The 15,746-nt window shown below is 38.7% G+C and overlaps 1 protein-coding gene across 1 annotated transcript in view; it reads left to right on the top strand.

Annotated features, from left to right (window-relative positions):
• Positions 1–13,876, top strand: part of CTR9 (CTR9, Paf1/RNA polymerase II complex component) — a gene marked incomplete at its 5' end in the record, with an annotated part of 17,561 nt that extends 3,685 nt beyond the window's left edge. Inside the window, 20 exon segments of the mRNA XM_010159026.1 lie at positions 1–65; positions 2,133–2,240; positions 2,717–2,824; positions 2,941–3,177; positions 3,890–3,979; positions 4,082–4,210; positions 4,315–4,498; positions 5,042–5,130; positions 5,394–5,579; positions 5,755–5,842; positions 6,088–6,236; positions 8,310–8,426; positions 8,601–8,746; positions 9,604–9,675; positions 10,728–10,863; positions 11,409–11,555; positions 11,966–12,123; positions 12,409–12,505; positions 12,847–12,959; positions 13,188–13,876. The exon segment at positions 1–65 is cut by the window's left edge and continues 10 nt beyond it. Coding sequence (XP_010157328.1) covers positions 1–65; positions 2,133–2,240; positions 2,717–2,824; positions 2,941–3,177; positions 3,890–3,979; positions 4,082–4,210; positions 4,315–4,498; positions 5,042–5,130; positions 5,394–5,579; positions 5,755–5,842; positions 6,088–6,236; positions 8,310–8,426; positions 8,601–8,746; positions 9,604–9,675; positions 10,728–10,863; positions 11,409–11,555; positions 11,966–12,123; positions 12,409–12,505; positions 12,847–12,959; positions 13,188–13,596 — 2,828 coding nt within the window.
• Between the last annotated feature and the right edge of the window lie 1,870 nt (positions 13,877–15,746).

The following is a 15,746-nucleotide window of genomic DNA, read 5'->3' as shown; positions in this document are numbered from 1 at the left end:
AGCTAAACTCAAAATGCGTAGGGGCTTTGGTTGGACTGGCTGTTCTGGAACTCAATAATAAAGAGGTGGGTCTGACTTAACAAGAATCCATACTCTGTTTACTTTCTTGTTATGTGGAAAAGCAAACTCATGTGCAATGCGGCTCTATTTCAAAGCATCAGGATTTTTTTTTTTTTTGGTGAAAGTGCATCATCCAAACAGGAAGATGATGGTAAAAGATGTAATAATCCCAGATTAGCCCTGGGATTTTCAAACAAGTGTTAAAGTTCTGTCCAAGCTACCTTGATATACATACTATGTGGTAAACCAAAGAGTGGGCAAGAACGAATTAACTGGGCCAATGAAACTATGATTAAGTGGTGATCCTACCTCTAGATGTTGTATAGCTAGAAAAATACCTATGCTCATATAGCTTAATTGGGTTCGTAAGCTCTGAGATGGTTAATCCATGTTAAGGAAGTTATCAGTGGAGGACGTGACCTTTAAGTGTTTAAAAAAAAAAAGTTTACATTTTAGCAACGTAGAATTATATCAGTGTTATGCTGTGTGTAGCATGTGTAACTCCCTAGAAAGATCTTCTGTTAGCACATGTCCGAAAATTACTTTGTTTACTATGTCATGAGGGGGAAAAATCCCCAAGCTGTTAAGAATTCCAAAAAATGTGGGCACATGAGTTTTCTTTCCTGAAACTATGGAGACAACCAAAAATGTTCTAAAGTTAAATTGTGATAAATTATTCCATGGGTGACAAATTAGTGAAACATGTTATCCTTGGGTTTTTTTTCCTGAAGGTCTTTTGACTGAAGTCAAGGGATGAGCCCATTCACCCTAAGTTTTGACAAGCTATGATTAAAAGCTGACCCACTCAAATATGTTTGGGGTTTTTTTTCTTCTTTGTAAGAAATGTGTCATCTGTGCCTTACTTCAAACTGTTGTCCCAATTTGCACTACAAAGTTAGTATAGCATGAAAGAGTTGACATGGGGGAGGAAGAACACTTTCTCTGGAGAAAACTACTTATTGACATCTTTTCTGTGCTTAGATATCTCTAATGTTTCTCCTTCCTAGACAATGTTAAGGTGTCAAATCAGGATTGAGATTACACTGTGTTCTCATTGAGGTCTGTCTTATCCCTTGTTTTCTTCAATGAAAGCGCTTAGGAGCTTTGAGACCTCTCTCTATTGGATTTAGTTGAAATTGGACATGAGATTCAAATTATTGGAGAACCCAGACATACACGTAGTGTGATTATAAAACCTCTTTGCCTTTGAAAACTAAACTAGTACTGATTCTGTATCTCCTAATCAAGGTGTATTGTTATGCTAGGTTTGGAAAGATAACGCCTTTTCAAACTGAAGTTACGTTTTTAGCTGCTTACTGGGCTTCATCTTATGTCTCCACCTCATGAAACCTGATCTGTTCAATAAGCTTTCTGTAAAGCACAGATGTTACGTGATTACTAGATACCGTTCTTGGTGTTTCTGTTAAATTTAAGTTGACATGTTTGTATTATTAATCTCGTGGGTGTTCCAAATAATTAGTAATTATTTTATCAGTTAGGGTTTTGAACTTTTAGGTAAGACAAATTTGTACCCAAGGAAAACTTTCTTTAAACTGTTGTTTCTTCAGGAAAGAGTAAGTTGATGTAAAGATATCCCTACGTAAACGCAGCCAGCTTCTACTGTTTTTTAATTAGAATGTAAGTTCTAGTTCATGATTCAACATGTGTAGTGCTTGTTTAGAATTTGAGCACAAGAGTATCTTCATTTCACTGTTGAACGAGTTGTGTGAAAGGTGAAAACCTAAACCAAACAGGAACTGGGGACATTGAAGGACGGCTGTCAGGGTGGGAGTGTGAAATGTCACCAAGACAAAAAGACACCAAGTTGGTTTTTAGGGTTTTTTTTCCCACCCTAGTAAGTTGTGCTCTGCTTTTTTCCATCCCTGTGTGGCAGCTTCATTTCCTGTTTTCCAACTGTATGCTGCAGGGAAAAAATCTAGTTGCTGAATTTACTTTTTTCTGTGAGGTTTTGTCAGAGTTCCTGCAGCAGCCAAGACTGAAGAACAGTTTTGAAGATGTTAATATGATACAGCTGTTGAGATGCTGCTGATACCTGTCAATGTTTCATTTAGGCTGATTCCATCAAGAATGGTGTTCAGCTCCTCTCTAGGGCTTACACAATTGATCCCAGTAATCCGATGGTGTTGAATCACTTGGCTAATCACTTCTTCTTCAAGAAGGTAAGAGGTCTAGGGAATTTACAGTTACATACTTGACAACCTCTGCACAGCAGGGATTCTGGTGCTAGATTCAGTCTCGCTTCATCAGGCTAAGTGGTCCCTGATATGGCACTATTAATCTAGGTTGACAGATGTAAAGTTTTGGACTTAAATTTTGTGTAAACTTTCTCAAGAAAGCCAGAAAGAGGTACACTTATTTCTTGAGTCAAGATCACCGTTGAGTCCCAAAGGTTGGTGTTGTGGGGTGGGTTTTTTTGTTGGGTTGGTTGGTTTTTTCTTCTCTGCCCCCTTCTGGATTTAAAATGTGCAATAGAGAAAAGGCCAGTAACTATTAAAACAAAGTCTGTTGTTACTAATTCAGTCAGTGCTATGGCTAAAGCTTTCTTGTATTTTCCAGCTATCCTTGTTTAAATAATAAATCACAGCCATAAATAAAGCGAAGGCTTTCAAATTTCATTTAACTTCCTTTTTTTCAGGACTATGGTAAAGTACAACACTTGGCTCTTCATGCTTTCCATAATACAGAAGTGGAAGCCATGCAGGCAGAGAGTTGTTATCAGCTGGCTAGGTCTTTTCACGTACAGGTAGGGCAGTTTCTGAAAGCCGCCTTGGAGATTGCTTTTAATCTGTGTTACAAAGGTTCATGCGAAGCTTACCTGTGAAAAAACTGTCTGTTCCTTCTTTACTTTTTTATAATTAGGAAGATTATGATCAAGCTTTCCAGTATTACTACCAGGCCACTCAGTTTGCCTCATCTTCTTTTGTACTTCCATTTTTTGGATTGGGTCAAATGTACATTTATCGAGGGGACAAAGAGAATGCATCGCAGTGCTTTGAAAAAGTTTTGAAAGCCTATCCTAACAACTATGAGACTATGAAAATCCTTGGATCTCTTTATGCGGCTTCAGAAGACCAGGAAAAACGGGATATTGCAAAGGTGAGTTTTTACTTCTGCCAGTGTCATACCTTTACATACAATAGTAAACTTGAAAATCAGACTTGAAATTGGACTGTACCTTAAGTTACATAAAACTCAGCATTACTTGGCTGTAGGTATAGAATATTTAGTATCAGCAGTCATGAGAGATCCTCCTGACTGTGGAGTGTTACAACTTCTAGACAGAACTGAAGAGTCCTGCTGGGCTCTGGTTAAAGCAAGTCCAGGAATTTAGATGAGCCCCAGCCTCACGTTTGTATTTGGTACTATGAAAAGGGCAGAATTCTTCCTGGAATTTGTTAAAAGTCTCTGAGGACAGCAATTTAGCTAGTGATTTAAAAAAACCCACTTGTCTTAATTTATCTGAAAGGTCAATGTTATGTTGTTTTTTTAATGAAAGAGTTTTTAAGTCTGATGATGGATAAGTAAATGCAAAAAATGTTAGAAATCACTGTTCTAGTTTCTCATGTTGGTGTAATAGTTTCTGCAGGTGTTATGTTCTACAAAAGAATACAGTTATGAAGGAAGGAAAACCATGCTAATTTTTTGGGGGGACTAAATTGTGCAGGTGTTTAGGATGTTTTCTTTTGCAGGATGGTATATCTTTCTAGTGTTAAGGTTAATGCCTTTACTCTTTGTTTTGGTTTATTTATTTATTTATTAAAACAGTCTGTGTGTCTACAAAGAGGCGTAATTATTTTCTGTTTTTCAGGGACATCTAAAGAAAGTCACAGAACAATATCCTGACGATGTGGAGGCATGGATTGAGCTAGCCCAAATTCTAGAACAGACAGATATACAGGTTTTTATTAATATACTTTTGGTGATCTCTGTGTGTGCTTTTCATAAGAGCACAGAGCTCATTGTCTTATTTCTTTCATCCACTTTCCCTTTCTTTTTAAAGGGTGCACTGTCAGCCTATGGTACAGCCACACGCATTCTGCAAGAGAAAGTACAGGCTGATGTCCCACCCGAGATTTTGAATAATGTGGGAGCTCTGCACTTCAGGCTGGGAAACCTAGGAGAAGCCAAGGTATGTCATCACTCAAAGGTTGAACTGAGTTTCTTGATCCCCCAGAAATTTTCCTGTAAGAATATTCTGGAGTGTCTTATTCTCTTGTTCTTTTTATACTTCAGAAATATTTTTTGGCATCACTGGATCGTGCAAAAGCAGAAGCTGAACATGATGAGCATTATTACAATGCTATCTCTGTAACAACGTCCTATAACCTTGCCAGACTCTATGAAGCGATGTGTGAATTCCATGAAGCGGAAAAGCTGTATAAGAACATTTTAAGAGAACATCCTAATTATGTTGATTGTAAGAAACCTTTGGTGTTTTAGTTCCACCTTCCTCCCTAGAATATTAAAAATCTTCCCATTTCCAGTGTCTTCCAGTTTCCTTATATCTGCCTTCTCTTCATAGTAGTTTTGGTGCCTGCTTACCTACCTGCTGTTTTTACCTACCTGTTTTGTTTTGGTCTGTTTTTTTGTGTGTGGTTGGTCTTTGGTTTTTTTTAAGGCCTTCATCACTCTTATAGTCCCCTCTCCAGCTTTAAGCCTTCTAATTATTGGTAAATCATACTGTACTCCAAAAATCATCAGAGAGGGTGGTGAGGCACTGGCACAGGTTGCCCAGAGCAGCTGTGGATGCCCCATCCCTGGAAGTGTCCAAGGCCAGGCTGGATGAGGCTTTGAGCAACCTGGTCTAGTGGAAGGTGTCCCTACCCATGGCAGGGGGGTTGGAACTGGATGATCTTTAAGGTCCCTTCCAACCCAAACCTTTGTATGATTCTATTTTCTTTGTTTGGGATAAAATAAAAATCAGGAAACAGACTAAAGTTTTTTTGTTTTTTATTTTTAGGCTACTTGCGCTTGGGAGCTATGGCTAGGGATAAAGGAAATTTTTATGAGGCTTCTGATTGGTTTAAAGAAGCACTTCAGATAAATCAGGTTTGTAACCCCTTAAATGTTTAAAGTTAAAACACTTGAAATACTAACTTAAAATTTTATTTTCTTTTTGTTGCATTTTTATTCTGTTTGCTCATGTAAACTAGAGGTAGAAAACTACTGCAATCTGCTTTCTGTGTGTTTTGTTGTTTGAGTTTTTAAAATATAGATGTCTAATTCAGAAAAATAACATTTTCTATTTGAAAAAGTAACCTTGCAAGGGAAAACTATGCTTTTGCAACCTACAGTGATTTTTTTTTATTTAGGACCATCCGGATGCTTGGTCTCTGATTGGCAATCTTCATTTGGCTAAACAAGAGTGGGGGCCCGGGCAGAAGAAATTTGAAAGAATATTGAAACAGCCCTCCACACAAAATGATACTTACTCCATGCTGGCCCTTGGCAACGTCTGGTTGCAGACTCTGCATCAACCCACAAGAGACAGAGAAAAGGTAATGGGCATCTGTATGCCGTGGGCGTGGTTTTATTTAGTTTTTGTATGCTTTTAGCTGCTCGAGCCTTTTCTTGATGCTGATTTGGCATAATGTAGTTCGTACAACTTCTGGGTAGATCTGTTAATACCCCATAATAGGAATGAGTGATCAATTGGGATACTTCTTTCTGCAGGAAAAGCGTCATCAAGACCGTGCATTAGCCATCTACAAGCAAGTACTCAGGAATGATCCAAAGAATTTGTATGCTGCTAACGGCATAGGTGAATAGTAGACTAATTTACCTTCAGAGGTGATGATATTCTTATTTCATGCTTTAATATAGGATGGTTTTTACAAGGCTTGAAGGGTACATAGCAGAGCACAAGAAAGAATAGCTTTCATATGGCAGCTATGTCTATTGGTTTTTAATGGGGAACTTTATTCAGGCAACATTTTGTTTTCTTTGGTAGGAGTTCATAGTACACGAACCTGGAAGCTTATGCTGTACATATTACTTTCCCCTTAGGAGCTGTCTTGGCGCACAAAGGATATTTCCGTGAAGCTCGTGATGTTTTTGCCCAAGTGAGAGAGGCAACAGCAGATATCAGTGATGTGTGGCTGAATTTGGCCCATATCTACGTAGAACAGAAACAGTACATCAGTGCTGTGCAGATGGTAACATCTCTAAATTGAACTACATTGTATGTTGGGTTCGATGACTTCTGATGTTTCTCTGCTGTCATAGCAGCTGCAAAAGGTTCTGCATATTATAACAAGTTATAGGTCTATTTCTAGCATGCTCTTGGCTATCAAGTCTGGATTTAAAAACAAACTGCCAGATCTGGGTAAGGGATAACAAAGCACCTACCACCTTGCACACTTTTTCTGTTAGCAAAGTTAAAACGTAATTGGGTTAGAATTTTGGTCTCGGGGTTCATTTTTAGTTGGAGAGGTGTCGGTCAGTGTAGTTAGTGTTATGATTTACATTTAGATGTTGCTGAAGTAAGTAAAAAGAAGCTTGCTGCTGGGATTTTTTTTTTTTGTACCAACACTTCCTATTTTTGTTCTTGCAAATGATTGTTATTTATGCAATCAGAGCTGTCTAAAAAGCTGGCTGTGCCATGATTTCTTTCACCACAGTTAACATCACAAAGTAATTCATGTTGGAAAAAATCTTCTGGTGTCATCTAGTTCAGCCTGCTCATGCAAGCTAACTTCCATGTATCAACCTTTTCTGACTAAACTGATTCACTTAGTTCATCAAAAGCATATAAGCTAAACAAGAAAAGATATGTTGGACAGAACAGAAGCTGAGAACAAACTTCTTTCATTAAGACTAAGTCCACATTGAGGCTGAAAAATACTTATTTCAGAGCTGTCCTGAAGCTTTTTGTGATACCGGGCCTTTCTTACCTGATCAAGACCTCAGCAGTCACTATCCCCCAGTGAACTACTGCTACAAAGCTTTGGTAATGTGATCAGATTCGTTGTGTTATGTTTGAATAGGGTCTGTTGTCTTTTTAACACCTGATCTGGTGGTGTTGACAAAAAGCCCGATGAAAATTTACTTTTAGCAATGGTTTAAGCAGTGAATTACAGTGGGAAACTGGGTATCACTTTCATCTTTTGATTTGTCAGGAAAATACTGTACTTATTTGCTACTATATATAAGTAAAGCTGTTAGAAGAAATGTGGTTATTTATTGCGGTGTTTTATTGTTCCCTGGGTTCTGCTGTGCAGTGGGTACAAGCCACCGTCCGAAATAGGTGATATTGGACTCAAAGGGAGATGAATTGAGTTTAACAGGCTAGCTTACTGCAGCCACAACAGTTATTCTTGTGAGTTCTTTATCGTAAAGCATACAAATCCAAGGCAGACTTAAGCTAAATACAAAGTCTTTGACTCTAAAGGTGAGTGAAAACTGGATGCTGACAACACTGTGTGATCCAGCAGTAGTGACGTAAGGCATTACAGTTCAGGGCAGTTTCTGTATTTGAGTTGGAAATAAAAATTACTTTGTGTTTCTAACTATTTTTGAGGTTTAGAAAGAGTGAATAACTCCTTGAGAAAAGAGTATGTCAAACAAAAGGTGCTTGTTACTGAAAAGGATAAGCTTCATAAGTGTTTGAAGCTTTAATTCTAGACCTACAAAACTTATAGTAACAAGTTTCTTTTGCACTTTAGAACAACCACATATCCCTTGGCGTGCCAAGTTCTTCAGCTAGGTGGACAGCTGTCTCAGGGGTGTGGGGTGTTTTTAACTAAATGGTTCAGATACATGGATGTATTCCATTACTACCGTAATGTAGTATGGAATTTACTACATTAAGTATATTTTGAATTGTAAAATACCTTGTATGAATGAAGAAAATCATCTCCCCCACACCCCCACCCTAATACTGTGGAGAATAATCGAGTGCTCTTGAAATGAGTCATGTTTGTTGAACTTTGTTACAATAGATGGTACCTGCAAAGTATTCTGTTGTATGTAAAGACCTACAGAGCCTCCTTGGCTGCTGCCAGTTTCCAGAAAAATCAGGTACTTGCTCCGAAATAGCAGAAAGAATTTTCTGTCCGGTGAAGAGAAGGCATCCATGTAGTATGGCACACTTCTTTAAAAAGCAGAAGTCATATTAGCAGTAATGCTTTCTAGGAATAGAAACACTTGCTGTTGAGCTAGCTAACAAAAATAACTAACTGCTGACACCTCTTAATTTGCTGCTGCCTCTTTTTTTTTTTTTCTTTCAGTATGAAAACTGCCTCAGAAAGTTCTATAAGCATCAAAATACTGAAGTATTGTTATACTTGGCCCGGGCACTCTTCAAATGTGGCAAATTACAGGAATGCAAACAAACTTTGTTAAAGGTATGAATGTAAAATGTATCACAGAATGAAATGACTGTGAACTGATGCATGCTTGTGTCTCTCTAAATTCAGTAGCCTGGGATTGAAATAATGGTGCTTATTCTCTTACGTCACTTCAGTTTACTGCTGTATCATATTGTAGTAGGGCTTAAAAACATGCTTTTTTCTTTACAGGCCAGGCATGTTGCACCAAGTGATACAGTCCTTATGTTTAATGTGGCTTTAGTGCTACAAAGACTAGCTACCTCTGTCCTGAAAGATGAAAAAAGCAATCTAAAGGAGGTGCTTAATGCTGTGAAAGAATTGGAGCTAGCCCACAGGTAAAGCTGATTTATTTCCAGTCATTATAATCTGTTTTGTTGTTCCCTTACAGCAAAGTTGAGGTATTTCACAGTTCTAGTGCTCTGTGTAATGCAATCCTAAACATTTGAGCATAAATTCCAACTTAAATTCAGTTAAAGCTGTTAGTTACTGTCTTGAGAAAGTTGCGTGAAAACCTTTATTTTGTACCCATTAACTAAAAATTCAGATGTCTATCACATTTTGGAAAACACTTTCCATAATCTAGAACTTGAGCAAGGAATTAACGTTCTTCATATGTACAAGAACTGGAGTTCGGTCTAGCACAGTAACAATTTAAAATGTCTCTGATGGAATATGGGAAGAAACTGGCATTTTCCTTTAAATGAATTGGAAAAACTGTTTGAAAACACGGATCATCATAGCTTACCCAGCTACTTGCAGGTATGTTGTGTTCACAAGGACCTGTCAGCTAGGCTGGAAGGATTATATAAAAAATAAGTTTTCCTTCCTTTTCTTATTCTGCTTTCAAGCACTTAAGCTGTGGCAGCTAAGGAAGAAATCTGCTGGGGTCAGCAATGTACTTATTGCCAGGAGCCACTAAATGAAATCTTAGAATCCTCTTCAGAGTTTTTCTGGGATTTTGTTCTGCTCTGCAGTGATTTTTGGAATGTTTTACGTTTGGGAATTTTGATAGTACTTTTATACCGTTGTATTAAAAGGGGCTGCACACAGAGAAAATCACTGAGGTGTCTTCATCTGTTGAGTTTTCTCAGGTTGTAATTCAGGAGTAAATGCTTTGTTTTACAACAGAATTCCAATAAATATGTATGTAATGCCATATTTGCTTAGTTTTGTTTGTTGTTTTTTTTACCAGGTACTTCAGTTACTTGAGTAAAGTAGGGGATAAGATGAGGTTTGACTTGGCACTTGCTGCTACAGAAGCCAGGTAAGAAAAAAAAAAAATCCAACAAAAAAAACCCACCACAAAACCATCTCCAAACGCACAAACAAATCCTTCATTCAGATACCACGTGGAATATTTTTCTCTTGGTTTTTTTTCATACTAAAATTGTCTGCCAAAATTTCAACTGACAGTTCCTTAGGACAGTAGGAATGCAAGTGCAGGGTTACTCCCTACTGCTGTTTCATCCTTCCCTGTCTTTGCTGTCTAACTTTTCTGTGTAGTCTGAAACTCTTAACATGTGGTGTCTGTCGCTAGCTGGAACCTGCAAAATTTTAGCTGTTTTAATGGCAAACTTCCCATCAGTGAGAGTGCAGTGACCTTTATTTAAACATCTCTGGCTCTCACTTTTGCCTTTAAACATAATAATCTATTAACAGGTTTGCTTTCATGAAGACTTTTTTGAGGTAGTTCATGGTGAATAGCGTAGGTCGGTTACTGAAACGTGAAAACTTTGTTTTGCAGGGTTTAGTCTGCTTTAACTTTTACTCAGGGTTATGAGTTTGTACACAAGCCTATTCAAATCCTTTTCCTTGTAAGCTTATTTCTCAAGTTTTCCCTCAGTATGCCCTGTGTTTCATTTATGGCACACTCCTGTATGACTTTCATAGCCATAAACAAATAACATCTGTTGGCCGTCATGCACTGTACATCTTCAGTGGGCATCATTTCCACGGAAGGAAATTTTAATCTTAGTATTAAAAGAAACATCACTGTAATATCAGCTAGGAGGGTGTTGAAAGCACCTTGCTTTAATGTTTCACGAGTCTTACACAATTGGGTTTTTTAAGATAGAATTTCTACCTGCCTTTCTGATAAGGTTTGCTAATATGCTGTGATTAAATTCAAGTTAGAATAGAAAGTGTTTTAGTTTACTGAAAAATCTGTACCACTCTTCTGTTGTGCTATTTCAAGTAGCTTTTTTTTTCTTTGTCGGTGATCTGGATAAGGTGTTGCGAGGCATGCCCTTTGTAAAACTTTCTTCTTGTAGTATGTGCCTGCCACCTTCCTTTACTTGAAAACATTGCATGTTACAGGCAATGCTCTGACTTACTGAGTCAAGCCCAGTATCATGTGGCTCGGGCACGCAAGCAGGATGAGGAAGAGAGGGAGCTGCGTGCCAAGCAAGAGCAAGAAAAGGAGCTGCTTCGCCAAAAACTACTTAAAGAACAGGTTTTATTCTGTTACATTCTGTATACTTTATTTTGAAAAAGTGTACTGTCTTTTGAAAAAGTATACCTGTCAACAATATATATGTCTCTGTTGCGCTGTGGTGGGACCTGCTGTTACTGATAAAATGGCTAGTAGCTGGTTTTCTTTGTTACAGTAAATGCTAGCAGAAAATGTTACAGCAGACAGGTGATACTGACCCTTTGTTCCCCAAAGCCTCAGAAGTAGATCTTTATTTTTACAACAAAATAAAAATTCATGCCCCAGAAGATCTGCCATCAAATTTCTGTACTGACAGACTGGATGGGGAAGCACTTGGTGCATCAGTTTGTTTGGACTTTTGCCTGTTCTAGCATAGACTTGTAGAAAACCTTCTACTTTTTTTAATTTTTTTTCCTTTTTTTGGGGCAGTGTGGACCCTCTGCTATGACACATAGTCAAAAGTTGGTCTTCCAGTTTCTTGTCAGCAAATAATTCATACACCTGCTATTATAATCACCACCATGCTGCAAATACAATAGTAATGGTTAGTTTTCTCTCTGTTTCAGGAAGAGAAGCGCCTAAGAGAAAAAGAAGAACAGAAGAAACTTCTGGAACAAAGGGCTCAATATGTGGAGAAAACAAAGAATATCCTGATGTTCACTGGTGAAGTAGAAGGATCGAAGGAGAAAAAACGTGGTGGCGGTGGAGGCAGGGTAGAACAGATTAATTTTGGTTTCTTGTTTGTTTGTTTTTAATCTTCATTTTCTGCTCTTGGTATGTGTTCCCTTGCAGTAGCACAGGCTTTTAATTTCAAGCTCTGAGGCTCCACTGAGTGCAACTGCATGGGTTTAATATTCAAAAAATGGAAGGTAACAGTTAAAAGTTCCAATCTCAGTGGCATCACCAAAATCAGGTCTATTCAATTGTTAAAATAACAGAAGATGCCCGGTTTACTATGTGCAGTTTCTGTATGACATCGCTGTAGACTGTGGGAAAGTTGGCACAAGAAGGTCTTTAGTTCTGTATCTTCAAAAATGTGTTCAGATAAAGTTTTTATTTTTGAATTGTTTTCTGGTACCTTTGCACCTGGAAGGTGAATAATTGGCGATATTATTTATTACAGCGTTCCAAAAAAGGAGCAGGGGAATTTGATGAGTTCGTCAATGATGACAGTGATGAAGATCTGCCCATGTCTAGAAAGAAAAAGAAGAGGAAGGGCAGTGGTAGTGAACAAGATGGGGAAGAAGAAGAGGGCGAGAGAAAGAAGAAGAAAAGGAGGAGGTAATTGATGCTTTAATGTTAAGACTTTCCTGAGAAATAGTATGGCTTTGAAGTGTAATCTCATGCAGTCTTCCATAAAGCTTTAAAAAATTAACTGTTGTGAAGAGGTCATATGATTAATTCCTATTTACACATGCAGAGTGTAAGACTTAAACAGCCTCTCTGCAGAAGCAGTGTGAGTAACACATGATCAACTGGACATTCCTTGAGAGTGATTTTTGCATGCGTTAAGGCTGTTTTTTTGCCAAGTTAGTCTTTACATCATATTTTATGTTTCTGTTTAAGACCCCAGAAGGCAGATGAGGGGAGTGATGATGAAGAACACGAAAATGGTCCAAGACCTAAAAAACGACGTCCACCCAAAGCAGAGAAAAAGAAGGCTGTAAGTTAAACCCTGAATAACTGCATCACTTTCTAAATATACACTTGGAGTTCAGCGTTACCCTAGTCAAGAGAGATTTACTGATGCTGGAGATTACAACAGAACGCCCAACTGCCTTCAGGCTTATTGTTGTCCTTCTCCCCTGTTGCCATAGCTTCAAGGATGAAAAGGATCTTTCTGAAACCGTCTAGAATTAAGTGATAGTAAATGGAAAGTTTTGATCTGATGACTTTAGAACAGCTGTTAAAATCATGCCTGATGTTCTGAATATGTTTCTGCGTTTGGGTACTATACTTTAACCAGCACATGAACAAGCAACCCTTCCTTTTTCCTCTGTACAGCCCAAACCAGAGCGTCTGCCTCCTTCAATGAAAGGGAAGATCAAATCAAAAGCCATCATTTCATCAAGTGATGATTCTTCTGATGAGGATAAACTCAAAATTGCTGATGATGGGTAAGAACCTTAGTAAACTTGGTGCGTACTAAACTTTCAATGCATGCTTTCAAAAGAAACTGCAGTGTTAATGAGATACAGAAGCCTTTCATTGTATTCACATCACTTTTCACTGAAAATTAATTCCACCCACTCTGATAATGCTAGCAGTCCTCAAACTCTGGTGTCTCATTTTACTTTTAAGCTAAGGATAGCATCTTTTAATACTGGATTTTCTTTTTCCTACAGACACGCTAGGAACAGCAACAGTGACTCTGACGATGGAGAACGGCAGCACAGTAAACGCATTGTTTCTGACAGTGATTCTGATAACAGAAACAAATCTGGTAGTGAGGCAGGTAGTCCCAGAAGGTCCAGTGTCCACCCCTCTGAGGAAGAGTCTGACAGTGACAGGTCGGCCAGAAAAAGAAGGCGGTCAGATTCGGAGCAGTCTGACAATGAGTCTGTACAGTCAGGGAGAAGTCGTTCTGGTGGTTCAGAAAACGAATCTCGCCCAGCTTCTCGCAGCGCTGACTCGGACAGAGATTCCGAGAGAGGATCTGACAACGAGGGTTCTGGCAGAGGATCTGGTAACGAATCTGAACCAGAAGGATCCAACGATGAGGGGTCTGAAGGTGGTTCAGATGACAGTGATTAGATCTAAATTACAGACCATCTTTTTAAATTATGTAAATATATTTCAGTTATAGGGAAAATCCAATTTTTATATTTGAAAACTGTGATTTAAAAGAAAATCCTTCATGTTTTAGTAAACTGTTGTGAGACCTTCCTGTGATTCTATTAGCAGCTAATGGATGTTTCCCTAAGTTGGCTTATAGCGTACTCCTAAATGGAAACTGCTGTAGACGAAGAAGAGAACTCCTGTATTATAATCAGCACACCAAGGAGGGAATGCATGTAAAAACTATGGAACGTAAAGTCTCTATTTAGGTGGTTCCAGTGTGGCTAAACTGTGTTCTGAGCTTATACATGCACAGATGGATCTTAAAATCCTACCAAACGGAACAAAGAGCTGTGGATATTTATCTTTTTCCTCATTCTGAGTAAAGGTCAGTAGGGGGGTTTTACTTTCTTTCTATTAAAGAATACATTTGCCATGATGCTACTTCTTGTGTTTCCAAGAGTTTGTTTTTTGCTTCTGTTCTTGTGTTTAAATCATATGAAAAGATGCAGATATGTTAAATTTTATAAAGTAACGATGCATCTCTAGATGAAATATTTAAATTGGCAGGTAAAAAAAATTTAAAGAGCTCAGTATTTCTTGAGAAAGGTAAAGCTGCCCATGTCACAATAAACTGTTCCTGCCTATTTGCTTGGAGTCACTTATTTTGCCCCTGAAAAGGTATAAGCAGAAAACCTGAAAATGTTAAATTTGACAAAGGAATGTGTTTTGAGGAAGTACTCTTAACTTTATTTTACCTTAAGTACATCATGTTTGTAATTAAGTCCTTTCGTATAATACGTTAATGAAAAATTGCTGTGTTGTAGACTGAAGTGTATCGGATTTCTCCCTGCAGTTCTGAAAACAGCAGTATCTTTGCATCAATCCAAACCCAGGTTTTTTTATAACTCGTCACCAAGTCCAGTGTTAACCATTTGCTAAGAGAAGATTACGTAGACCTGGGTAATCTATTGCTCCAGTTTTGACAGACCACACAGCCTAAACTACGTTGCTTCGTGTTTAGAAGGTCTGGGTTGCTGCTACTGACAGTTCCCTTCCAGTACTAACTGAAAGTTGAGTTTCCCATGCTGCTATTTCTGGTTTGCTGTGAGCATTGGCTGTTCTCATTGTGTATGGGTTTTGCACGTGTTCATGGGCTGTTGGTAACCACAGCAGACAAAGCAGAACGTGGGACAGTTGAGATGCTCAGTTTGGGATCCAGGTTCTAGATGCGGCCTTACCTAAGCCGTACGTGCTTGGTAACGTTCCGAATAGAAGAACAGCTCTCTCATGCTTGGTGCTTTAGAGCAGAACCCAACCTTAACTCAGTCTTGTTGTTGATACAGTCACTCAGGTGGAAGATGTGCTGCACTCCAAGACTTGGAAGCTAGATAGCTTTGGAAAGGTGCACTTGAGGAAAACTTGTGGCCCTGGTAGAAAATGATTCTCCTGTCAGGAGAATCATGATGCGGGCGCTCCCCTCTTTGAGAATCCCAAGGAAGCAGTGGATAGATGAGGTATGTACACTTGATGTCACACTGCTTCACTTACGAAGCTGTGAAGAAGCGTGAGGAAATGAGTGCCACTAAGGAAAACTAATCCATCCAAGGTGAAACAAACAGAGCACCGGCAGCAACGGCACGTCTGAGAGTAACCAGCTTTTAACAATAGGAAGGAAAAATAACATGTACGGCACTTACTGTGGGATCTTAGAAACTTCTTTCTGCCTCAAGTATGTCTCCACTATGACAGTCTTCTCTATCATGTTATTAATTATCTTCCCTAAGAAAGGTCTGAAGGTCTTGGTTTGGTGCTGCACGTAGCAAAATGTACTTTCTGTGTGTAAAAGCGCTTTAGATGAAGAGCTGATTGGGTCTCCAGATCTAACCTCTGCGTGGCATCAGTAAGTGGGAGATAAAAGGGGTTTATGGACATCTGTTACCTGAGGAGTAAGTGCGTTTTTTTGAGCTTTCCACAGTCAGAAAGGAGGCTTGTAAGAATTGGTGGTGGCTTGAAAGGGCTTGAAGTGCGTGGTAGGCAAGAGGCCAGTCAGCAAGGAAGGAAAAGAGACAGGGGATGCTTTTGCTTCCCTCTTCCCCTGCTTTTACTGAGCAAAAGCGGGGGGG

This window comes from Eurypyga helias, unplaced genomic scaffold (genome assembly GCF_000690775.1).
Source record: "Eurypyga helias isolate BGI_N326 unplaced genomic scaffold, ASM69077v1 scaffold38569, whole genome shotgun sequence".
Classification (NCBI taxonomy): domain Eukaryota; kingdom Metazoa; phylum Chordata; class Aves; order Eurypygiformes; family Eurypygidae; genus Eurypyga; species Eurypyga helias.
Note: the sequence above shows the minus strand (reverse complement) of the source record. Positions and strands in the feature narration are given on the sequence as shown.